The sequence below is a fragment of the Rhododendron vialii genome, chromosome 10a, assembly GCF_030253575.1.
Source record: "Rhododendron vialii isolate Sample 1 chromosome 10a, ASM3025357v1".
Taxonomy (NCBI): Eukaryota; Viridiplantae; Streptophyta; class Magnoliopsida; order Ericales; family Ericaceae; genus Rhododendron; species Rhododendron vialii.
The window spans coordinates 16,289,716-16,315,811 of NC_080566.1; the positions used below are offsets into that span (position 1 = coordinate 16,289,716).

Genomic DNA, 26,096 nt, shown 5'->3' on the forward strand with positions numbered 1-26,096 from the left:
TTTTTCTCAACCACAGTTAACTGGTTTGGTACATTAACCATTAACAATATGCATACATGTCTAAGTGAAATCTTATCGTAGATACAGGCCATAAAGTACACTTAACAGCCCTCAACTCTCTCTAGGCCGCAGCCAACCCCCTGAAGAAAACAATTGGCACAGTTCTCCCCGTAATCTACTATTTTGATTTTTTGATAGGGCTTGTGGGATAACCCATGCTTACTGGGGGGCAAAAAAGAACAAAATATAAAATTTGAAATGTAATAATAGCTGTGAATGCCACAAAGTTGTAGTCAGTACTCAATCTCTATATAGTACAAATCTAGCAATGTCATGGAGTCCCGCTTCCTTGTAACACTCCGCTATTCGATCCAAGAAATCACCCCATTTCCCTTCAGCAGAGGCTAAATCTAACAAAAAGGCAGCCTTGTCCAATGCAATCTGCAAAAGGAAAGTGAATGCTGAGAGAGAGAGGGAGAGAGAGAGAGAGAGAGAGAGAGAGAGAGAGAGATCAAAGCTTTACTTTGGCTGAATCCGAAGCATTTTGATGGAAATCGAAGCTTTAGTTAGCTGAATTCGAAGCAATACGGAGAAAGATAAAATTGGAATGGATCTGCTTACCTAAATAGTATGAAGGTGGTCTTGGGTTTAAAGCCCTGGAAAGTTTGAACAAAGATAGTACGCAACGAAAAGGCATTTATGGGCTCTCACAAAGAAGATAGATTCCTTATGGGCTATGTCACATGGATCGTCCTGGATGTATAAAATACCCATGACAGACGCTCGACACTTGTATAAGGGTGTCGAATCCGTATCCAACATATTTAGTTGGAAATACACCAGGCAAATGTACTCTTTAATCCGAATTTACCATAAATTATTAATAGAACTCCTATATTGTACATGAAATGCCACAAGGCAGTTTGTAAATACTATTTATCTGAGAAATAAAAGAAAATACAAAAAAAAATTGAATATTATAACAATATACATAGATACATACCCACACCCGATATCCGCTCCAAAGTCCATGGTCACATTGCTTATGGCTAAAGTGGGTGCATGGCGCATACATTTGTTATCAAAGAGCAAATGTCTATGGCAGTCAACAAGGCCTTCACAAGACAAGATTCCTCAGAGGTTTTTGGTCTGGTTAAAACATAAAATCCCAGATGTGCTTTTATAAATGTAGTTTTCCTCTCATCCCTCTAAATCCCAATCCCTAAATCTCCAGATTTTTACATTTTTTGAATTTCTTAATTCTTACACTGCATAACCATATTCCTCCAGCATTTAGTTTTCTTGTTTGAATTTTGAAACACTCCTATAGGGAGGTTATCCTGTACAGTCTCAGTGATGCGATTGGCGGTTAGCCAAAGAGGAATGATGTTTTAATGGAATTCTTGGAGGTTATCCAGTGGAATCCGGACTTGTTGGAGGTTATCCACAGAGCCCAAGTGGAGAGGAGAAATGAAGCCAGGGTATGATAGTTGATAGTTGATTGTTGATTCGTAACCTTAGGATGTGCCCAGTTAGAGTACCAGGTTATGGTTTATATACTCCAAAGGTTACGGTTAGTTCCTTGTGGGCCCAGTGGTTACGGTTAATTCCCTGGGAAATACATCCTTGGGAGGCTGTTGATGACTCTGACTAAGTAGGTAACTTATGCCGTTTCATCGGGGCTCCCGGTTAACGTGGGAGGATGTTTTTCAAAGGAAGAGATTCTAGAACTCACTAAGTTAAAGGCTAGTAATTTAAATTGATCATTCACTACTTTAATCATTTTGTATATCTTGTTATCTATAAGTCATGGGTTTTGCGTAGGAATTAGGAATTAGCTATTGAGTGATTATTTGCTCATGATGCTATTTTGGCCTTGGTATTTTACGTCGGTATCATAGGATAAGTCGGAGAACAGTACAATCAACCCCGTTGAAGACCCCCCAGTCCAGAAAGGCGAGTTTGTCGAGTCCAGGAAGGGAGTTTGTCTAGCTACCTATCCTCGGGTTTTGAGACTAAGTGTGTTAGCAACCACATTTGCTTTTCCTGGATGATAAGACAACGTAAAATTATAGTCCTCCATATATTCCATCCATCTCCGTTGTCTCATGTTCAGCTCTTTCTCTGTCAGTGAGTACACAAGAATGTCGTCAATGAACACTACCACAAACTTGTTCAAGTATGGCGCGAAAATCTTGTTCATCAGACGCATGAAAACAACGGGGGCATTGGTTAGCCCACATGGCATTAATACAAACTCATAGCAGTTGTAACGAGTACGGAATGTCGTCTTAGGTATGTCACTGTCTCTGACCCTCAATTGGTGATATCCAAACCGTAGATCGATCTTCGAGAAACAAGTCGACCATCTCAATTGGTCAAACGAGTCATATATCCTTGGAAGAGGATAACAGTTCATGATTGCCTCCGTTTTGCCCGTTACCTTGACCATTGTTTCCGTGCGACCCATTTCTCGTTCCCACCATCTAAAATGTTTTTATAATCTTAAGTTAGAGGGTTTTTCATTTTTGTATTTAAAGAGCACGATAAATCGATGAATGCAATAATATCAATGTGACAAAAAGCCATTTTTTTTTATAGATAATCCAGGTAGAATTAAGGTTTACATCCATGTACATGTTACGAATTAAACCTATTACTAGTATTGCCAAGTCAATACACTTATGCATACAAGTGCTCCGAATCTTTATCGACAATTCCCTTCTTAATACTACCAACTACGGTGCTCTAGCACAACCCTATTCTAATCATCAAATGGTAGTTCCTCTGGATCTTTCATCCTCTGAATCTGAAGATATGTTAATGTAGACCAAAGGTGTTGCCGGTGGAAGTGCAGATGGTCCAGAGCAGTAAGATTCCATGCTCGGGTGAAGGTGGGTGGCACAAAACATACGGCTGGGCCAAAACCTCTGCTCTCAATTTGTCATACTTCACATCATCTTTCAGAATCTTGTAAGCTTCTTGGTACTTCAAGATACGATTCTTCGTTCGGTGGTACACTAGTTGCTTATGCTTCCCTTCCTCGGAAACTGCGTAGTCCTCGAACACCTTCTTAATGTCGTGCTTGATGCTCTCTTCGGCCTGCCATTTGAGTCTCCCTTTGTGCTCACGTTCATCATTGGCTTTTATCTGATGTCCTCGCTCAATATAGCGTCCATATGTATCGAAACTTGAACCATATGATCCTGATGAAGAATAGCTCGACATTCTACATTTTAAAATCTAATGTTTAATTAGTATAATCTTCATAGTTTAGGGAAAAATATTATAATAACAATTTGGCACATTTGAAGGCAATAAATATACATACTTAGTATAATCTCCATTCTTAGTAAATATATACATAGGGTTAATGCCCTCACCTGCGCCAAATTATTATTATTATTATATTTTTTTTCTTAAACTATGGAGATTATACTAATTAAACATTAAATTTTAAAATGTAGAATATTGAGCTCTTCATCAGGATCATATGATTCGAGTTTTGATACATATGGACGCTATACTCAGTGGCGGAGCCAAGATTTGGGCGCAGGGGTGGCACCGTTCAATGAAAATCTAGTTAAATGTTAGTGGAAAAAAAATGACAAAAAATAAGTGTACATCATATAATTAGGTTTTGTTGTGAGCTCTTTTTTTAAAAAAAATAAATAAATGCTTGCTTCAGTTCTCTTATGATATGCAAATGCAAGATATCACGATATTAATTTTTCTTGATCCGAACCAACCATTCTCTAAGTTGAAATTTTTACAATATTTGTACAAAGTATTCAAAAAATTTTTTTTTTGCACACCCTTAAATACCTAGTCGTACCACATTAGTCTTTTTAAAAAATGTGTTCGAGTGGGTCAAGTAAAAATTTAATATCCACATGGCTCACATACATTTTCAATTAGTGAAAAGAATTACAAATCTTGTGAGAATTTAAGCCAAAATTTAGAGAGAGATAGATAGAGCACAATTAAATAGTAGTAGGATATAATTAAAAACAAGAAAAAAATGGAAGTAGTCAAGGGGAATCGAACCCCAGACACAATGTTTCAATGGAACACGCTCAACCACTCTGCCAATGATAATATGTATGGGGAATCGAACCCCATACATATTTTTTTATTTGACCTATCTATGATAATATATATTGGGTATTTTTGAAACGGAGGTGACACATGCCACCTCCCCCCACTAGCTACCTCTGCCATTGGCTATACAAAGCAAGGACGTCAAATCAAAGCCAAGGATGAACGCGAACACAAAGGGAGACTCAAATGGCAGGTTGAAGAGAGCATCAAGCACGACATTAAGAAGTTGTTCAAGAACTACGTAGTTTCCGAGGAAGGGGAAGCAGAAGCAACTGGTGTACCACCAAATGAAGAATCATATCCTGAAGTACCAAGAAGCATACAAGATTCCGAAGGATGATGCGAAGTACAACAAATTGAGAATAAAGGTTTTTGGCTCAGCCGTATGTTTCATGCCACTTGCCTTCACCTGAGAGCATGGAATCTTACCACTCTGAACCATCTCCATTGCCACCGGCAGCACCCCCAATCTACATTAACATATCTTCAGATTCAAAGGATGAAAGATCCAGAAAAACTACCATTCAATGATTAGAATAGGGATGTGCTAGAGCACCGTAGTTGGCAATATTAAGAAGGGAAGGCTTGATAAACATTCGGAGCACTTGTCTGCATGTGTATTGACTTGGCAGTACTAGTACTAGTAATAGGTATGTAATTTTGTGATTTGTAACATGTAAATGGATGTAAACCTTATTCTACCATAGATTATCTATGGGGGAAAAATGACTTTTTGTTACATTTATATATTATTGCATTCATCATTTTATCATGCTCTTTAAATACGATAATAATAATAATAATAAAAAACCTTAAGTTCAGATTATATGAACATTCTAGATGGAGGAAACGAGAAATGGGTCGCATGAAAACAATGATCAAGGTAATGGGCATAACGGAGGTCCACAGCCTAATGGATAGATAAGAGCGCAAGACCTATTTCAACTTATGCAGACCTTTATCGCCATTGCCAACGCCAGGCCACAACAACCACCACTCGTCGAGCCACAACCACGTGGAACACTAATCGGAACGAATTTTGCAAACGTCGACCGCCCTATTTCCAAGAACCAAATCTTGTTGCCGGTGACTTTTGGTTGGAGGAAATCAAGAAGATTTTGAAGGTTCTAGACATCCAAAGTGATGGAAACAAGATTGCACTGGCTACCTAAGGAGAAGCTCAGCACTGGTGGAAGTTGATGGAGAACACCCACGACACGGCAACCATGACTTGGGTCAGATTTGAGATCTTCGTCGACAAATACTTCCCTACCCCAATCAAACAAGCCATGGTTCAAGAATTCATTAACCTGTTTCCCAGTACACCGCACATTTCAAGGAGCTGTCTCGTCACGCCACAACTATCATACCTACCAATGACGACAAAGCCATAAAATTTGAATGGGAACTCTTTGGCACACGTCGTCCAGTTGTGGCTTAAACATTCCCCACCTATTCTCAGGTGGTGAAGTGTGCCCTTATGATGGAGAGAGAAAGCTCTGGCCATAACTCTAGCTTGGAGCAGAGAAGAACAGGTCCAACAGCTCGAGGACCAATTCATAGCAATAACAACAGGACTTTCCCCACCCCAAAACCCTATTTCCAGAACAATCAGAACAACCCCCGTCCCCAACAACATAATCGACCATGGAGGAACCAGGGCCAAGGACAAGGCCAAAACCAGATCTTGGGGCAGAACTGCAACAACGAACCAGTCAGATGCTTCAATGGTAATGAGGAAGGCCACTACAAGAATAGATGTCCTCAACTGAAGAACAACGGGAACAATGGTTATGGGAATCAACAACTTTAGGATAAACCAAATAGAAATGGGAACCAGTACCAAGGAGGACAGAGTCAGCCCCGTAACAGATGGAACCAACAGCAACCCTGCCCGTTCCAGAACAACCGACCAAGTGGGCAGAATCAACCAGCTGCAGGCCAGGTATTTGCACTCCAAGGAACTGAAGAATATGACCCTTTTGTGATTCAAGGTACTCTTATACTGTGTGGTACTTGTGTTCAAACATTATTTGAGTCAGGAGCCTTGCACTCTTTCATATCTATTGCATGTGTCACTGCTCTTGGACTAGAAACTAAAACCCTAGGAAAGATGGTGCATGTAACTTCACCACCAGAGGGTAAGATTTCCGTGGGTTTAATCTATATGGGTGCGAACAAGAAATATCTAAACTAAGATTGACCTGCAACCTACGAGTAATCGACATGGCAGACTTTGATGTCATACTTGGGTTGGATTGGTTGTCTGCACACCTTGCTGTCGTAGACAGCCATCGAAAGATGGTGACGGCATATTCACCAGTCGGGACGTGCTTCAAATTTAAGGGGGATATAAAAGACCCCTCTGCTACCAACACGCATCGATCGAGGTGGCATGATAGCTTTCTGGATGGTTAGTGAGCCTCAAGCTGGAGGAGACGGATCGTATGGAATTAGGTCTTCCTCACATTGTGTGTTAGTACAAGGACGTGTTTCCCGAGGAATTACCGCCACAACGGGAGTTAGACTTTACTATTGAATTGCACCCGGGAACGGCGCCAATTTCTATGGCCCCGGTAGAACTTCGAGAGTTGAAGACACAACTACAAGAACTCCTATAGATCAAGGCTTTATCAGACCAAGTACATCGCCTTGGGGAACCCCCGCTTTATTTGTCAAGAAGAAGGAAGGAATGTTACAACTCTGCATCGATCACCGCCAACTTAACCGAGCCACAATCAAGAACTGTTATCCTCTTCAGAGAATAGATGACTTGTTTGACCAATTGAGAGGATCAACTTCTCTCTCGAAGATCAACCTACGGTCTGGATATCACCAATTGAGGGTCAGAGACACTGACATACCTAAGACGACATTCTGTACCCGTTATGGACACTATGAGTTTATAGTCATGCCCTTCAGATTAACCAATGCCCCTGCTGTTTTCATGTGTCTGATGAACAAGATTTTCACGCCATACTTGGACAAGTTTGTAGTAGTGTTCATTAATGACATTCTTATGTACTCACCAATAGAGAAAGAGCATTTGAGAACCATACTGCAAGTACTTCAGGATAATCAATTGTATGCAAAGGCCAACAAGTGCGAATACCAGAGGAAAGAAGTCAAATTCTTAGGACGTGGTGTCAAAAAAAGGAATCTCGGTGGATAATATCAAACTAGAATCTGTTATGGACCGGAAACGACCCTCGACAGTATTTGAGATTTTAAGTTTCTTGGGGTTAGCTGGTTATTACAGGAGATTCATTCAAGATTTCTCAACTTTAGGTAAACCAATGACACGACTGAATCAGAAAGGACTTAAGTTCGAATGGAATGAAGCAAGTGAGAAATCCTTCCAAGAGCTTAAGAAGAGATTAACTAGTGCTCCCATATTGATCATTCCTGAACGAAATATGGAATATGTTGTGTACTGCGATGCATCCAAAGAAGGATTGGGCAGTGTCTTAATGCAAAATGAAAAAGTCATAGCTTACGAATGACGACAACTGAAACCTCATGAGAAAAACTACCCAACTCACGGCTTAGAGTTAGCAGCGGTAGTATACGCACTCAAGTTTTGGTGCTATTACTTATATGGGGAACAGTTTGAGGTGAAAGTCTGAAGTACCTATTCACTCAAAAAGAGCTGAACATGAGACAATGAAGGTGGGTGGAATATATGGAGGACAACAATTTTATGTTGTCTTATCATCTGAGAAAAGTGAATGTGGTCACTGACGCACTTAGTCGCAAAACCCGAGGACAGGTGGCTAGTTTAGCTACCAAGGAATGGAAGATGATGGAGGCCATCAACGAGTTCAGACTCCAACCTACCGCAAGAGCAAAAGGAGCTTGTCTTTTTGCCTTGGTTGCCACACCGGCTTTACACCGAGAAATTCTTCTGGCCCAAACCTTCGACCAGGAGTGCGATTTCATCAAGTACCAGCTGTCAACCGGGAAAGCATCTGCAGGATGGGCAATTCACTCTGACAGGAGTCTCCATTTCCAAGAACGAATTTTTGCACCTAGCATTAGTACACTTCGGGAAGCTGTGCTGAAGGAGTTTCACCATTCAAACTTCGCTGTCCACCCAGGGAGTACGAAAATGTATCAAGACCTTCGCTGAAAGTATTGGTGGAGCGAAATCAAAAAGGACGTGGCTGAATACGTGTCCACATGCCTCACTTGCCAACAGGTCAAAGCCGAACATCAAAAGCCTGGTGGGACACTTCAACCATTACCCATACCCGTGTGGAAGTGGGAACACATCACTATGGACTTCGGGACAGAATTGCCTAGATCGCCTCAATCCAACACCACTATCTAGGTAATTGTTAATCGTTTGACCAAGTCAGCACACTTCCTGTACGAATGACAGACACCATGGAATGTCAATCGACTCTACATCAAGGAAATCATCAAGTTGCATCGAGTGCCGGTGTCCATTTGTATCTGACCGTGAACTGCGATTCAAGTCGACTTTTTGGCAGAGCCTGCGGAAAGCATTGAGAACTCCCCTTCATTTGTTCCAACCAACTAAACGCCTAACTACTCAACCCTATTATAACTAAATACCCTAAACTCCATTGACCTCCAACTAAACCCATCTCTACCACTGTCACCCACCATAAAACCACATGGGTAATCACCCCCCCCCCCCCCCCCCCATCACCAAGCCATCCCTCCATCAAAGTTGCCCCTCCATTTTCGGCATTACCTTTTCTCCACCAATGAGAGACCAACACACATTCCTTGAACCACTAAACTAATGCCAAACACACACATTACACCTATGAAGCACGGATACTCTATTTTGGCCTCCGTAATGCGTACCGTACACGTATCGGATACAGATACGCTCGGATACGTATCCGATACGTTTTTTTAGAGTATCCTGTTTTTTATTTTATTTTTGGTATTCGGATACGTTTGGATATGTTTCGGATATGCGTGCGGGTAAATATGTTATTTCTTAAAATATATGGGTTAAACTGCAATTAGGGCTAGATATATGTTTCTTCTCCCTATCGATCAGAAACAAAAAAACGAAAGAAAAAGACAGGAAGAAAGGAGGCGATTCCTCTCTGTGGTCTACTGGTCTCTAATCTCTCTCTCGGTCTCACCTGTAAGTCTCTCTCTCCTCTCTCATCTCTCTCTTCTTTCTCGTCTCCCTCTTCTCTCTTGCCTCTCATCTCTGTCTCTGTATGTACAATGTGTGTGTGTATATATATATTACATACTGTGTATATACATTATACATATATATATCTCGTTTCTCTCTCTCTCTCTCTCTCTCTCTCGTCTGTTTTTTTTTTTTTTAAAAAGTCAGTCTAACCGAGACTGAAACCCTTATTATTGTTTTTTTTTTTTTTAAATCGTACATGATGGATTCTATTGTTACTTTAATCATTAATTGAATTTTAGGAATGAAAAATTATATATATATATATATATATAATATTTTTTTATTTAATTTTATATTCAACGTATCGTATCCTACTTTTTGGAAAAATCACGTATCCCCATATCCGTATTTGTATCCATGCTTCTTAGCATTACACTAACCATGGGATTTCTTCCTAATACTAACACATCGGGGCGTTACTCCCCAATTCCCTCAGGTTAACATGGGAGGATGTTTCTCAAAGGAAGAGATTATAGAATTCACTAAGTTAAAGGCTAGTAATTTAAATTGATCATTCACTACTTTAATCGTTTTGTATATCTTTTTATCTGTAAGTTATGAGTAGGAGTTAGCTATTGAGTGATTATTCGCTCATGGTGCTATTTTGGCCCTGGCATTTTATGTTAGGTATCGAGCGAGAAATCGGAGAATAGTACAATCAACCTGACGAACAGTCCCCCGTTGAAGACCTCACAGTCCAAGAAGGGGAGTTTGTCGAGCCCTGGGTGTCATACTAGGAGTATTTACTTTAAGTACTATATTTTCCATTCCAAGAAATGTAATCTTAAATGATTAACTCTGTATCTTTTGTACGACTTAAATTATGTTTATCTTTAATTCGAATTATAAGACTTCCGCTGCTAAGCTCTGTTTTGAAGGATAATTAACTTAAATTCATTTTTAAAGTTATTAAATCAATTAAAAATGATTTAATTAATGTTTTCGAAAATCGGGGCGTTACAACCGTAACTTCAAGAAACCGCCCGTGGTGATATTTTTCTCCCTTTTTTTTGTTTGCAACAAACCACCCACTTTACCCATCTTCATAATCTTCTAAATCCATGAAAAATTCTCACATTACTACTCCCTCGGTCCCTCCTTCATTTTGAACCACGCCCCCAGTTCAACCCAGTGCTCACCCACTCACTCCAGGAGTATCTCCCTTTGGTTCTTCTATAAAGTTTGCTTTTCCTTTTGTATAAAATCTAAGTTTTCCCAAAATAGAAAAAACTTAAAAACAAAGGAATTTGGAAGGGCAATAATGTAAAAACAAAGGAATTTGGAAGGGCAATAATGTATCAATCATTACAAAACCTGAGCCGGTTCCTTTCCCTTCTTCAGATCTTCTTGCTTGCCTTCCTCCGACACCTTATCTTCTATGTATTCAATTTGTTCATCCTCCCATTCAGCAATATCAGCAACTTCCTGCATAAAATCCAAAGAAAGCAACACAATGACTTCTGCAGAGAAAGAACCACCTTCTACAAATTCCTTGGTACAAACTACAGAGCAACAGAGGATTCAATATGCAAACAACCATCTTTTATGTTGCTTTTGAATCTTGAATTTCTGGGATGTGCCCATGAAAAAGAAAAGGGAAAACACAAAGATCAACAATAACAGTGATTCGTTTCACGAATTCCCTTCTATTTTTCCGCAGAACATTCCCACAATAATCTAAGATCCAAATGCAGCCTGAAGGAGGCAAACCTTATATTTGCAACCTAAAGTCCACCATGGTGATTTCAGAGCCCCCCTCGCAGCATTTTTAGCTTCATTTTTACGGCCGACCCTACAAGATAACAAACAAAAAAACAGCTAAAGAACACTCAAATACATTAACTGAGTTACTTTGGAAGTAGTGAGGGAAGATCTCTACAAACTTCAGCAAAATCTCTGCATTAAATACGAAAGGGCGTCCAAATCCTGGAAAATGCTCCTTCTTTGTATAGAACTCCCCAGTTACCATGGCTGCAACCTTCCACCAGCATGGAGTACTTAGTAAAGTAAACAACTTACAATTGCCCAACAAATCAGCACTAATAAGGTTAGTCTTACATGGTCACCCTTTTCAAAATGGTTCATCACCCTACGTTCTATGAGGTCGGGAAACAGGCCAACCTGAAAACAAACTATTCACTTTGGCAGTTCCTCACAATTTGGATTCTTGATTTTCAAAACAAAAAACTTTCCTCAACAGTTAGCACCTTTTTCAGGAGATATATGTCTAAGTTCGAAACTTTTGACGCTGCAAAGTCGCCCTTCTTATAGACGTTCTCCCCAGCATCAGCTGCAGCATGAAACAGTTCATTGACACTTTCCAGAGAATTTTTGGCATCTTCTTCAACGAGGATTCTATGAATATACTGGTCTACCTGCATTTGGATCAGAAGACAAAATTTAGGTACTTGTCTATCCGTCTAAATAGTGCCAACTTCCCATAGAAGCTCCAGCAATGGAAGCTAACCATTGGTAACTCACATTCTTGGCTAAAAGCCACACACCGTACTTACGAACCTCCACCACTGGCATATCCATCCTGTATGCATCAGAAAATAGTAATGCGAAAGAAAGATGTTGAGAAAATAGTCTGCAATGTTCAAAATCTATACCCAGGTGGAGCAGTTGGCCATCGCAGCAATGCAGTTACAGAACCTATAAACAATGGAATTTTTTTGAACATTTTTTGGAACAAAAAAAAATGTAAGAGGAATGATTATTCAAACAGATTTCAAATGCAATGATTATACAAACCTGAGTTGCCTTTTGCAAGAGGAATCACCAAGGGGATAAACCCTTGTTTAGCTCCAGGAGGAATTATGGGTTCGCCTATTGTAATGTGACAAATACAAGAATTATTGAAATAGTTAAATATTTAGAAGTGAAAGCACGACACGTATTTTAAACATAACTATCAAGCACACAGTATGAGGCTTAATGGTCATGAGACTCGTGACAAGGTACTTTTGTCTACTAACAAAGTAAATTAACATCAGATCACAAGTAATTTATTCGCTGAATGGCAATCTCACAGGACTGTAAAACGTAATTGGGGACTCCATTTAGAAAACATTGATCCATGATGCAACGTACAAAAATGCATTTTCTGAACAGAAAGTCACTACTTATGGGAAACGCACTTCAACCATTAACAATTTGACGATCACTCAAAGGATGAAAGTAATGAAGAAGTTGATTGAGTTGCAAAATACTTACATCCCCATCATCGGGGCTACACTTTGGATAGGTTACAGAAGATGGGTTTTGGAGTGCGACAGAGTGAATAGATCTGGGAGATTATTTCCAGTACTTCATTATAAGTGTTGGTGAATGGGTTAGTACACTACAAAAATAGGGATGAAGAGAGGTATCAGACGAGGGATCCAATGTCCCCTTTTTTCAGTTCAATGTAGCTCTCTCCAAAATTTGCCGTCCTTGTATGAAAGCATACTGAACTTTATCAACCAACTAGCACACCAATGCTTTCATTGCTTGAGCTAGGAGCCTGGCCACAATCTCAAATATACTAGTACGTGAAGGATATGCCATCATGTCTTTGCTCTTTTTGGAATTTCTTGTTATTGTGAAAATTTCTTCTAATTGTTCATGCATTGTGTTTCAATACGACGTTAAAATTGAAGTTCATCTATTTTTTCTCTAAATGTTTTGTATGAATTGGCTCTGGTACATTAATGCCTTGTTCTGTTGCCAACTCCAAAATTTTTGGGTTTGGTTTTTAGGGTAATGAGTGGAGAGAGAAATTAGGGTAACGATTGGAGATAGGGGAAATAAGTGGAGAGAGATAGAAAGAGAAATGAGAGTAATGATTGGAGATAGGGTAATGAGTGGAGAGAGAAATGAGAGTAATGATTGGAAGTAGGGGTAATGAATCTTTTTGGAGTTGCATTTTTTTTTCCAAGTTGGCAACCGAACAAGGCATTTAAACTGTTTTTAATCATCATATTTTGCCTCTCCCAAAACCAACGAAGTTACCAATGTCAAAGATTCACAATTTTTTGAAGTTGCCCAAGGAAGAAAATTACTAGCCTTGACGGAAAGAATACAAAGAAGCTACTCCCTCCGTCCCAATTCTTTAGTCCCTTTTGGGAGTCTGTGGCACTTTTCAATTGATTATATCTTGCAATCTATAATCTTTTAGTAATTTTGAAAACATCGTTTAAAAGAGCTCATTGAGATCTATTAAACAAGATCCATATTGCATATAAAAAGTATTACCAATTAAAAGTTATAATTAGTTTTTTATCCGGTTGGGATAGGACAAGGGACAAAAGAATGGGGACGGAGGGAGTATATTTGTTTGTTTAATAGGCAAAGAGTATGAGCTTAGTGTCATACTAGATATAAAATCGAAACAAGAACTTGATTTTACCTGTAAATGGAGGACAAAGGAAGCAAGATAGGGGTTTTGACAATTTCACAATTCATCCACCCTAATTTTTCAACTGGTAAACCATTTAGTGTAAGTTCACTCAGAAAATCACGTGGAGTATGAGTTTCTTAGTGCCATACTAGATCTAGAATCTGAATTAGAACTTGATTTGACCTCTAAATGGAGGACAAAGGAAGCAAGATACGGGTTTTGACATTTTCACAACTCGTCTACTCTAGTTTCTCAACTGGGAAGCCATTAAGTGTAAGTGCACTAAGGAAATCACGTTTTACTAAAGAGACGGCATTCGAAGGAACTCCCACTCGATTGTTCACACTCTTTTTGTAATCGACCTGAACTTTCTGCTTCTACTTGCCATTAACGTTCTCTAAGAAAATCAATCATCTTCGACGACAGTTCAAGCAACAATCCACCTTTGCCACAATGTGCTAACTATTCTATCATTACAACAATGTAGTCATTCTTCTGGTTCTAAGGGTCATCGTTTACCCCTTCACTTATCAAATTTCACTATGCATGAACCTATAACCCAAACTCAAAATGATGAATGGGAACCTAAGTAGCACCGGCACAACCATGCAACGCGATCTAGACTCTTCGACAGCAAATCTTCATAGAATTGACAGTGTGACATATTGAGGAGTAAGAAATATATTTACCGTACACGTACTAGTATTACATGACAGCTACCTAAATAAAAAGCAACAAAAATACAAAAACAAGTTATAACTACATTGAAATTACATAAATGCCTTAATCCACATGTCACCACATCAATTAAATGAGTCACTACATGAGCCATAAAAGTGTTTAACATTGAGTATTGTAATATCATTATCACACAACAACAAGACTTCCCTAAGCTATAACAGCGACCAACTATTTCGTTTGACACCTTTACGTGTCCTGTGAGTGACCATAGGGCATGGTTGAAACAATTATGTTTTGCTTCGGACTAGACTAGCCCATTTGATTTAGACTACAATTGCAATTATTTGCAGTCCAGGTCCTCAGATTAAATCCTACCCAACTACAATAGTGGATTATTGGCCGGATTAGAGTGTCCATTATCGCTCTGTGGGGACCAATTGTGTCTGGGCTAAGAGCCTAAGAGCATGTTTTACCTTTGCACTGAAGAAACCACCTACCCCATATAAGATAAATATATACAATATAAAAAGGGGCCTTACAGTCCATTGATACCTTAATCTCAATACTTGTCCAAAGAATCAAACAAGGATAGTCTTATTTCAGAAACAAAATTAGGTGAACTAACAATGGAGTGACTTCTCATTTAGTCCAAGGGATAAAAATCTAAGGACTACTAGTGTCCTCGGTAATACACTGCCAATCAATACTGGCTTCAAATTTGCCCATAGAGTATTCTAGCATGTCCTGTTCATTCTATAGAGAGTATCCATAGTAACCAAACACAAAAAAACAACGGGAAACGATGACATTTTTTATTTGTGCTCGGACACATGTCTAGATAGTGTATGAATATGGTCTGTTTTGACTCGGTAGGTGACAATGGGAAGTACCAAGGTAACTTGCTTGACGTGATCTTTTTGCGGATCCATATGTCGTAGAAGTAGATCCAGTAATAGCCATTGAAGCAGCAGCAGTTGTTTATGACTATGAAGCTGACAATGAAGCAGATGACTCAGACGCAATTCCAGGAGGAGATCGAGAGCTTGAAGGAAACCCAGCAGCCAGGTGTGAAAATGGTGCTGGTTATTTTCAACACCAATTTCGGTGAGAGTGTCTTTTTCCTTGTCACTCAATTGAGAATCTGTCACAACTAGAATACTTTCGGTAATGTGTCTTGTCCTTTTTTTTCTCGATCACAATATCAATTAGCTTCTCCATTCAGATTTTAATGATGGGTTCGTCAAAGACATTGATGACTCAAGAAGTTAGTAAGTTGGCAATTAAAAAAACATTCCAAGGGCATCAAATGCAATATAATTTGCCCCAAGGTGCTTCTACGATGTCCAGCTTCTACAAGTTCTGTAAAGGAATTAAAAAACATGGAAATCTTGATAGTATGACGTAAATAATTTCTTTTTAATTTTGTCGTGGATACTGTGTAGCATGTGATACTTCATAATACTCTTACTTTCAAGGCTTTGACCTCAAATCGAATTTATAGTGCTAGGGAAACACCAAGAATAGCCTGTAAAATCCAACAATTTATTCCTTGTCATGTGTAGTACAACATGGCTAGCCAAGCAATCTTTCTAATAATGTGAAAGGATTTGCAACTGAATTTTCCAATTAACCTCATTTTCCCAAGACTGATGAGCTCTAGAATTGCTACATAAATAGCAAACCTGCAGCCAAACTCATCTAGAAAAGTTCCAATTGAAAAATAGGTTGTGAAGATCCTCATTATGAGCATAAACCTTCCTTATTTGGTTGAAGCATAAACCTTCCTTAGATTGATCATTCATACCAAAAATATACGCCATGCACTCGTTCTTCTTATCTGGTTGAAGCCATGAGTGTTAAAATACTACGTTTTTGTTGAGAAATGTTCTCGACTTCTGTGTTGTTTGATTTAGATTTTAGAATATTCAATTGGTTTATATTGTGTTACATTTAGTTGCCTTCTAGAGTTCTAGTTTGACTGAACTACTTGTGTTGCACGGAGTTTGTGAACTTCATTTATTGGCCGCCTCTCTTTTGGAACTGAGTGGATCAACATAGATTCTTTTGCAAGATGGAAAACTTTTAGAAGGGTTCATACTCGAAATTTTTCCTATACTTTCACGAGGATGGTAGGCAAAGAAAAAGAATTAGCATAAAAAACAGGAGAAACAAAATACAATAAGAAAGATGACTTTTCCAAAGGTGTTGGAGTATGCCATGCCTCAGTTGATTGGTTGGGAAAAGATGTTGGGCAATCTAGGCAAAGACTCTCCTCTGGTTGCAATATATAACAAAAGCCTGAAAAAGCTTAGTGTACTTCGACAGTGGCGGGATATACTAGTTTCACAAACTTTGCCGGGAAAATTTCAAAAAAGCCCCTGAACTTTCTGACAATTTGCAAAAAAACACCTGAACTTTCACTATTAACAAAAAAACACTTAAACTTTGCATTCCGTTAGCAATTAAACCCCTGCCGTCCAATTCCGTCAATTTTTAACGGATGGAGCTAACGGAAGGCGTTAACTTTTTATTTTTTTTTACTTTTTACATTCAAAAATTACTTTTAACTCTTTCTTTTTTTTATTGGTAAATAAATATGCCATAAAGCTCTTTTTTTTTTCTTACTATTTATCAAAAATTACTTTAACTCTATTTTTTACTATTTACAAAAATAACTTTAACCACCATCTTTTTTGTTACTTTCAAATTGTACCTTTCCCCTTCTCTCTCTCTCTCTCTCTCTCTCTCTCTCTCCCTCTTTTTTTTTTTAGAACTTTAACCCCACTCCACCAATCAACTACCAAAGCTCTAGCTCTAATTTTAGAAATTCGAAAGTACTCTTTTTTTTAGCATTCTTGTTTTTTATATTTTTTACTTCCAAAATTACTTTTAACTCTTTATTTTTAGTAGTAAATAAATATGAAATAAAGTTTTTTTCTTACTATTTATCAAAAATTACTTTAACTCTAATCTTTACTATTTATAATAACTTTAACCCATTTTTACTATTTATTGCATATTTATTTATGACTAAAAAAAAGAATGAGTTAAAAATAAATTTTGGAAGTAAAAGTACTAAAAAAAAGAAAAGGTTACAAAGAGGAGGTTAAAAGAACTTTTGAATTTCTGAAATTGTGGCTAAGGCTTTGGCGGTTGGTTGTGGGGTTAATTGGTGGTGTGGAGTTGATTCTAATAAGCAAAAAAAAAGGGGGGGGGGGGGGGGGGGGGGAGGTAAAATTTGAAAATAAAAAATATGGTTAAAGTAATTTTTGATAAATAGTAAGAAAAAAAAAGAACTTTATTGTATATTTATTTACCAATAAAAAAAAGAAAGAGTTAAAAGTAATTTTTGAATTAAAAAGTAAAAAAAAATAAAAAGTTAACGCCTTCCGTTAGCTCCATCCGTTAAAAATTGACGGAATTGGACGGCAGGGGTTTAATTGCTAACGGAATGCAAAGTTTAGGTGTTTTTTTGTTAATAGTGAAAGTTCAGGTGTTTTTTTGCAAGTTGTCAGAAAGTTCAGGGGCTTTTTTGAAATTTTCCCAACTTTGCCTCAAACATTATTGGGGAGCGTGTAAGTCTCCACTTATGTTTCAGGCAAAGCAGGCCGTACTTACGTGCTTTCTACTTTGCCTCAAAGAAGACTGTACTTGCGCAATCTCAAAAATGTTTGAGGCAAAATTTATGAAACCATTATATGCAGAGGAGAATCTTTGCCTTGATTGCCCAACTCTTTCCCAAGGACCCAACCAATCAACACATTTGGAAAAGTAATATTCTTATTGTATTTTTTTTCTCCTGTTTTTTATGGTAATCCTTTTCTTTGCCTCACATCCTCGAGAAAATATAGAAAAAATTCTAAGTATGAACCCTTGTAAAAGTTTTCCATCTTACAAAAGAATCTATTTTAATCCACCCAGTTCCAAAAAGAGAGGTAGCCAATAAATGATGTTCACAAACTCTCTGCAACACAACTAGTTCAGTCAAACTAAAACTCTAGAAGGGAATTAAACGTAACAAAATATAAACCAACCTAAAACAAGTTGAATATTCCAAAATCTAAATCAATCAACACAGAATTGAAGAACATTTCACAACATAAAATTACTATTATAATAATCCTGACTTCAACCAAATAAGAACAAGTGCAGGGTGTATATTTATGTATGAATGATCAATCTAAGGAAGGTTTATGCTCATAATGAGGATCTTCACCACCTATTCTACAATTGTAGCTTTTCTAGATTAGTTTGGTAGCAGGTTTGCTATCTATGTAGCAATTCTAGAGCTCATCAATCTTGGGAAAATGAGGTTAACTGGCTTATAGGAAGTTTAGTGGCAAATTCTTTCCCCTTATTGTTAGAAAGATTGTTTAGGCAGCTATGTTGTACTACATATGTCAAGGAAGAAATTGCAGGATTTTACAAGCTATTGTTGGGTGTTTTCCTAGCAATATAATGTGAAGTCATAGCCTTAAAAGCAAGAGAATTATGAAGTACCACATGCTACACTTAATCTACGACAAAATTGGAACAAACTATTTACCTCATATATGAAGATTTCCATGTTTCTTAAATATTTTACATAACTTGTAGAAGCTCGTCACCATAGGAGGCACTTTGGGGCAAATTCCATTGCATTTGATGCCCTTGAAATGTTTTTTAATTGCCAACTTTACTAACTTCCTCAAGTCATCAATATCTTTGACAAACCCATCTTTAAAAAACTGACATGGAGAACGTAACTAATAATGTGATCAAGAAAAAAAAAGGGACAAGACAAATTACCGAAAGTATTCTAGAAGTGACATATTCTCAATTCAGTAACAAGGAAAGAGACACTCTCCCACCGAAATTAGTGTACTTCCCTTTGTCATGCTTCATGGATGGGAGCATTTGTATTCCCCTTCTTGTACTGCACATCTCATTATTATGTTTTGATCGTTATAAAGTTTTCCAAATTTGCATCGGTCTTTTTCTCACTTTACGAAAAATTTTGTTCGCCAAGTTTATAGAATTGAATGATTTTATTTGCCAACTGGGAGGTCACCCAGCCCCAGTTGCCTTTTCATGTCATTATAGTAGGATTCTTTGACATGCTTGTTACTAAATTGTTAAGATATACAATCGCCAATCTAAAATCGAAGTGTCCATCATTGATTCAAGACATCTCTTGACACCTAAGCAATGATGGTGGGACAGAATAAGCCAATCACACCATGACTAGTTATCTTGAAATTTATCATTTCGACACAAGGAATTGGGGATCATTCTTTCAAAGGAGGTTGTCACAAAAAAAGTGTCTAGAGGTGCCATCACAAAAATGCACACAAATCACACACCCAATCGACACGACAATTAAATTAATCAATTGATCATCAATAGAGGATTGCATAATACTTTTCTTGCTATCCAATTTTGGTTGTAAACCATAACCCAATAGAAAATCATCATCTAAGAAGATTCACACAAGCAAATAAATGAGCGATGGATAACCATCCTTAACAGAGATGTGTTGACAAGCATAGAAAGTATGACTGTTTCATTAATGCAAGATGTATGTGAGTCTATGGTGCATGGACACGGACATGGGGACATGGGAATTTTAACAAAAATGGGGACACGGACACGGACACGGCGGGGGAACACACCATGTGTATATTTTTTTATTTTTTTTTCAATTTTTTCCAAGTTTAAATGACAAAATGTGGACAAAACGGAAAATCCATAGTTCCAATACCATTCAAACAAAACACAACATCCATAAGTTCAATACAACCCTATTAAAAAATTATAGTTTGACCCCTGAAATTTTTTTAAAATTTATAGTTTGACCCCCAAAATTTTTAAAAAATTATCTGACCCCCATTTTTTTTTAAAAATTACACTGACTCTCGCCATGTCCCCATCGGTGTCCCTAGTTGTGTCCCTCTCAAGAATTTAAATTAAATTATGGGACACGCCTGTGTCCGACATTGCAATACGTCGACCTCTAGAGGTGAGTACTCTACATATCAAAGGAGAAAAGGGGTTTCCTTTACTCCCTTGAATGGACAAAACTGAAAGTGTAGCGAATCATTGACAAGCATCTTGCGAACTATAGTTTTGAGACTTTCGACCAGCAAAAAAAAATAAAAAATTGATAGCTTATCCAAGACTAAATAAAAACAAATAAACATTTAAGTAGAAGAAAATTCCTTGGTCTGGAAGTTCAGTGCAATAAAATGATGGCCACTACACATGAGGCTTGTGCATTCAATGATTCCAACTGAAAATTCAAGTAGTCTAGAGTTCAATCAAAGTTTTACCTCTCACCTGAAGCATTTTCAAAAGATGAGGCAAATGCTCAGGCGGTTGAGTGGCAGCTACATCTTTGATAAATGACACATGGTCTGCATTTCAAAACACATTCTGTTAAAGCAAGGTTATAGCAGCTTCTTCTTTTTTTCAAAAAAAAACAAGGTTATAGTAAACAAACAATGCTTAACCAAAAACTCTTGGAAAGGCAAATCAAATTGGTGGATATTAAACAAGGTCAACAAATAGTCCATTTTCCCTCATTTGCTGGAATTGTACCAATTAAATAGTAGTAGTTTCAAAGAAACCAGACATACGTGTAGCACAGAGACGGACAGGTGACAAGGCAATCCTCTAAAATGGGAGTATGAACAGGACGGGGAACACATCAAATTTTTCAAAAACATCTGTTTAGTTATCAATACCTACACACTAAATATTTTGGTTAGGGCTCCGGTATCAACTGATTGTGTGTATTCCAATATACATACACATGTTTCGTTTTAACTTTGGTCCAATACTTTCTTAAGTTGTAACTATTTACGTCTGAAAAAGCTTTAAAATACACAAAAGCCACCCCGCCGTATACCCATATGTGTTCCCCGGTGCCTTGCATGTCCCACCATAATGTTTAATGAGCATGCCACAAATACATATTTTGGCATGTCGCAGACTGCATCATTGGCGTGCCTGACATGGATACGGCGACCTCCTAGGTGTCTCGATGCTTCATAACAGACCATTAAACCATCACTAAACCTCAAAATGGCACTTTCAACATCCAACAATATGTACAGGAACATGCTTACTGTTCCAAACTTACCTAAACACCCAATATATCACTACATACACACACGCACAAATTAATAATGACTTGACAAGTCCTAACCCTTCAAGGACTCAAGGCAGGAAACGAGATAATTCAATATTAACTCATTTAGAATTTAAGTTAACATGCTTTCAAACCAATAATCTATCTATACTACTTTTAAAAGTACGAAGCCCTGTCGTGTTTTCTACTTTTTGTTTTCCTTAAGTGCCCCAACGGCCCAACCAATTCCTTTGAATGCCTGCCTCCTACGCCCTTCTTAACCGACACAAGACCAACCACCCCTTTGGACTTGAGCGAAACACTCGTTGAAAGAAGCCCAACCAATGAACGTTATCCAAAGAAAATACACAAACACGAGGAAATAGGAATTCAAAAGGCAAGAAGAAGTTATACACTCCAACTCTTACTCAAATTCAGAATACAAATCTAATACACAACTGGAAAAGAAACTCCTCATAATTGTGACTCTCCCCAAACATTACAACTTATGAGAAGCAACATGTGAACACTAGAGATTTGCAGGGAAGGGGAAAAAAAGGGATTGAATCCTCTCCTATCTATTGGTTGTCCTCAGTGGATCCACTTTAACAATCAGGTCCGTTCATTTTTTAGACCTCATGGAGAAAATTAGCAAAACCAAAACTCATATTGATCAAATATGGTTTGATATGTTTTCAAAGAACATCTATATTGAAAAACATAGTTTCTGATCTATATTGAGGATCAACAAAGGTACAGACTGGACCCTCAAAGGACTCAAGTGGAGAGAATCCAAGTCCAAAAAAAAAACAGAGAGAGATACAAAATGGTAAGAAACTGCACAAGTGAAGGGGTGCCGTTAAATTGTAACAACTCCTGAAATTGAGTGGATAGGCACCTTGTCTGCACCATATAACTCAGCACCAGTGGCATCCCAAAGCAATAACACACCATAACACCACTAAAATCTTGATCTTCATCAATTCCGTTTGTGACGACAATTACTAGAATTTTTCACACCCGGAAAGAGCCAAAATCATCATGCAGTGTTCCTAGATTTTAACTCCCTCTCTCTCAATATATATTTATATATACTTGGTTATACGTGTAACTTTTTCCACAATTATAACTCTAATGCTGAGAACCACATTAATTTTCTTTGTTGACAGGAAATGAATTCTGATGATCCAAGCAGGGACTTCTTCAAGTTGGTCACAGACTTAACAATGCACTACTCAACACAATACATGATGCAGACTGAGACGAAAATAGAAGGCCATAGTGAAGGGTGAAGTAACAAACAAATAGAACATGCGGTAGAGAATTCTTTCCAAGCAAAGCTGCACAAACTGAAACAGAAGTTAATGGCTAGAAAACATATCTAGGTAGTGAAGTGACTCAAGTTCAAGACAAAAATGTGTCTCCCACACATATGTTACTCATCACAGTCCCTGACACAAATGAACATTAGATCAAATTACAATACCATCGCCCTTTATTTGACAAAATGTAGTTAGAGCCACATTGAACTACACAGTGACGTTGAATAAGTAGAAGCTCAAAACTTAGGTCCACCTACCAGGATCAATGCATGAACAAGTGGAATTATAGTCTACAACAAATTTGATGGCATAATGATGGTCGTGAAAGTGGTCTTCATAATGAAGTCGTAACTGCATCTTAATATTGATGACTCCGAACTCACCAAGACACTGAGCTCCAAACTAACTAACAATGTCAACGGCTGGGCAATGAAAACGGAACCACACGCCACGCACGTGGCAAAAGCACTAGTGGGTAACAAATGAGCTCATTAGTTCAAACTGAAATCCATTCATTCTGCCTAAATCCCCACAACTTATTAAACAGGTAAGGAAGCAGTTTCGTTCTACAAGAAGCAGTAACAATGTGGGTATTGGAATTTGATCGTGAAAAAACCAAATAAGCTGACACATACTCAAGCATATCTATGGAGACAAGATAATGTAAACATTTGTAAGCATCTACATATGTACAGAATCGAGAAGTAATGGGCCGTACCAGAAGATGAAGAGGAGTAGCATCGAAAAGTAGGGCTGCGGCGGCCGAGAAGTAAAAAGGGCAAAGCGGCGGCACGTGGACTTCCGGCAACCACTGCACCGCCCACCTTCATATCCTCTCCTCTCTCCTCTAAACCACCAAGCTTTTCTTGCTCTCTGTCCTGCGTGCAAGGATATCGTTGTTTAACCCGTCCCAAGGGATTGGTCTGTGTTAGGGCTGGGCCCAATTTTCCCCCGAGATTTCATTTGGGCCCAATATGGAGATCTACCCATTTTAGAGCCCGACCATAACAACACAATAAAAAAAACGGGTAAAATTAGCCTTTAAGTATAGTAAAATAGTTTTCATTTAGCGAACGAACGCAAGCAAAATAGTTTTCATTGAAGGTCCTTTAACTGTTTAAATTGTTGAGTCATAAAGCCAAAACATGTTTTATGAAAACGCATGACTTTGGGGGTCAAGCATGATTTTGGAAAGATTAAAGATGGTTGGTCCGGTGTAACTAAATGAATCTAGGGTACATGAGACACTTTCTTATGGGTTGATGTCTCTATGTTGGCTCTTAGAGAGTTTCTAGTGTAGAGCTCTTACTTGCAGGTGCTCTAATGATCGCACGATTCGATCATTAGCACGTATGAGTTTGCTCTTAGTTGGGCAGATGGAAGAGAGATTAATACAACTTGTCTTGCCTGTAGAGGCCCGTAAAATTTAAATTATTGAAATTGCTTGTTAAATGTTTAATTGGGAAATTGTGGTTTGTTTGGTGGCTAATTAAATTGGGGATTGAAGTGATAGAATGGAAACATGAAGGTGTGTGTGTGTGATTTGACGATATAGGGGTATATAGGGGAATGTGTGGTATAGGAGATAAAAATATCTCCATATATCTCTCTCTCATCCGTTCTCTCCCTCTCTCCACCGATCTCTCTCTCTCTTCTCCCCTCACTCAAAACACCACTCAATCACTCAAGAACTCCAAGAATCAACCTCCCTCCAGCCTTTCATTCATGTTCTTGAGCTCGGAAATCCTTGGGTCAAGCTTGAATCGAAGATTTGAAGTTCAAAGAGGCTAGGGCTTGCTCAAATCTCATAGATCTTGGTGTTTGTCGCGAGGTAGGAACTTCTTTACCTCTTTTATGTGTTTATATATTGGTTTGGTGTAAGAATCGGGCTTTGATCGTCTCCCTTCATTCATTTTAAAAGCTGTAGAAAATCGCCCAAAATCTCGTAGGGATCGATCCCTAAACTTAAGGGATTGATCCCCCTTTTCATTTTTGGTCCAGCAAGCCCAGGGATCAATCCCTGGTGATGGGGGGATCGATCCCTCCCCTCTTTGAAAATTCTGCTCATCTTCTGGGATTCAGCCCAATTTCAAATGGCCATAATTTCTTCGTCCGATGTCCGTTTCATGCAAATTTTATACCGATTCAAAGGTCTTGAAGTTAGCTTTCCATTGCCACCAAAATCACCTAAAGATTCTAAGTACACAAAAAGTTATGACTGTTAGAGTGGGGGTGTGTCAGTCTCTCAACATCCATCGACTACTCCTATAATTCTTGTTTTGTCATTATGACTTCCTATGATTAGTGGATGATATTCTTGACCCATTGGCCTTCCGTTAGTGAGGAACAAATAAGGAATTGCTTAGTTGAAATTTTGTTTAAATACTTCTTATTGATTGTTGGTACTTGTGAATGTTTATGCATATTTGTGATATTGTTGGCATGTTGTGACATATTTCATGAATGAATAAGGTTCTTAGAAAGCCTTAACTTGTATGTTGAGTGAGGGAATAGTTGTTTGGGTCGGTGGTTGATTTAGGAAGTCTCGTAATGCAAGGGGTGGTAATACGAAGACTTAGATGGTCTCATAACGCAAGGGGTGGTAATACGGTGACCTTAGATATTGGTGTACACCGTAACGCTAGGGGTGGTAATACGGTGACTCTCGTGGTGTTATATGGCAATGCAAGGAGTGGAAATGCCGATGGTGGATATATGGGATAGTGAGTCGTATTAAAGTTGTTACTTGCTTGAGTATTGTGAACCTTATGGCATAATGTGATTATAGCATATTTTGGAATGATCGTCTTGAATGTTTGGCACATCCTTGAGTCAATTGTATTTCGTCGTTGAGCTATATCCTCTTGTTTTCCTTCTCTTACCCTTATCATCACACTTGCATATAAGATTGGTAAAGATTTTCCTACTAGGCTAGTGTAGCTCAACCTAATCTTTCTTTTCAGGTTCAAATGTCAGGCAATAGATTGCATGCATCGTGTGCTTGACAGTGAAAAACTTTTGGAAGCTGACATCATTTGTTATTTCATCATCTTTGTAAAGATCTCATTTTGTTAAAGATGGTCTTGTAACTAATTACTCTTGAATTATCTTTTCACTAAAGTTTGTAATATTCTCAACATGTTCGTATTTGTATCTAAACTAATTTGGGCTGAGGTTTCAAAGTTGTAATTATCTAAACTTAGGGACTGAATTTGTAAATAGGGCATGTGGGAAACTCTTTTGGGTATTATATATATGATATGTAAGGATCTTTTATTGAAATGGTTTATTTAACTATGTTGAAAATCGAGGGCG

At 38.1% G+C, this 26,096-nt stretch overlaps 1 protein-coding gene and 1 long non-coding RNA gene across 3 annotated transcripts; one reads left to right on the plus strand and one right to left on the minus strand.

Annotated features, from left to right (window-relative positions):
• Positions 1–24: 24 nt before the first annotated feature.
• LOC131303850 (protein IN CHLOROPLAST ATPASE BIOGENESIS, chloroplastic-like) lies at positions 25–23,670 on the minus strand. Of its 2 annotated transcripts, XM_058330905.1 has the most exons (11): positions 23,500–23,670; positions 20,660–20,743; positions 12,044–12,118; positions 11,902–11,944; positions 11,771–11,828; positions 11,497–11,664; positions 11,348–11,410; positions 11,173–11,267; positions 11,000–11,081; positions 10,604–10,714; positions 25–441 (listed from the first exon to the last, which is right to left on the minus strand). In XM_058330905.1, exons 1-11 carry the CDS (start codon positions 23,609–23,611, stop codon positions 301–303), a joined length of 1,032 nt encoding a protein of 343 aa, XP_058186888.1. In that variant the 5' UTR covers positions 23,612–23,670; the 3' UTR covers positions 25–300. The 2 variants fall into 2 exon arrangements, with proteins under 2 accessions (XP_058186888.1, XP_058186889.1); XM_058330906.1 differs by lacking the exon at positions 20,660–20,743.
• On the plus strand, positions 20,823–22,597 carry LOC131303851 (uncharacterized). The gene is made up of 2 exons (XR_009192231.1): positions 20,823–21,177; positions 21,321–22,597. It is a non-coding gene; the product is annotated as an uncharacterized LOC131303851 (long non-coding RNA).
• Positions 23,671–26,096: the final 2,426 nt, after the last annotated feature.

Bases quoted from the DNA above. Each gene is read 5' to 3' on its own strand.
- LOC131303850 (XM_058330905.1), bottom strand. From the start codon at position 23,611: ATGAAGGTGGGCGGTGCAGTGGTTGCCGGAAGTCCACGTGCCGCCGCT. The intron at 20,744-23,499 runs GTACGGCCCATT...TTTGAAATGCAG, and splicing joins CTACTCCTCTTCATCTTCTG to ACCATGTGTCATTTATCAAA. The intron at 10,715-10,999 runs GTTTGCCTCCTT...GATTTTATGCAG, and splicing joins CTTTAGGTTGCAAATATAAG to GAAGTTGCTGATATTGCTGA.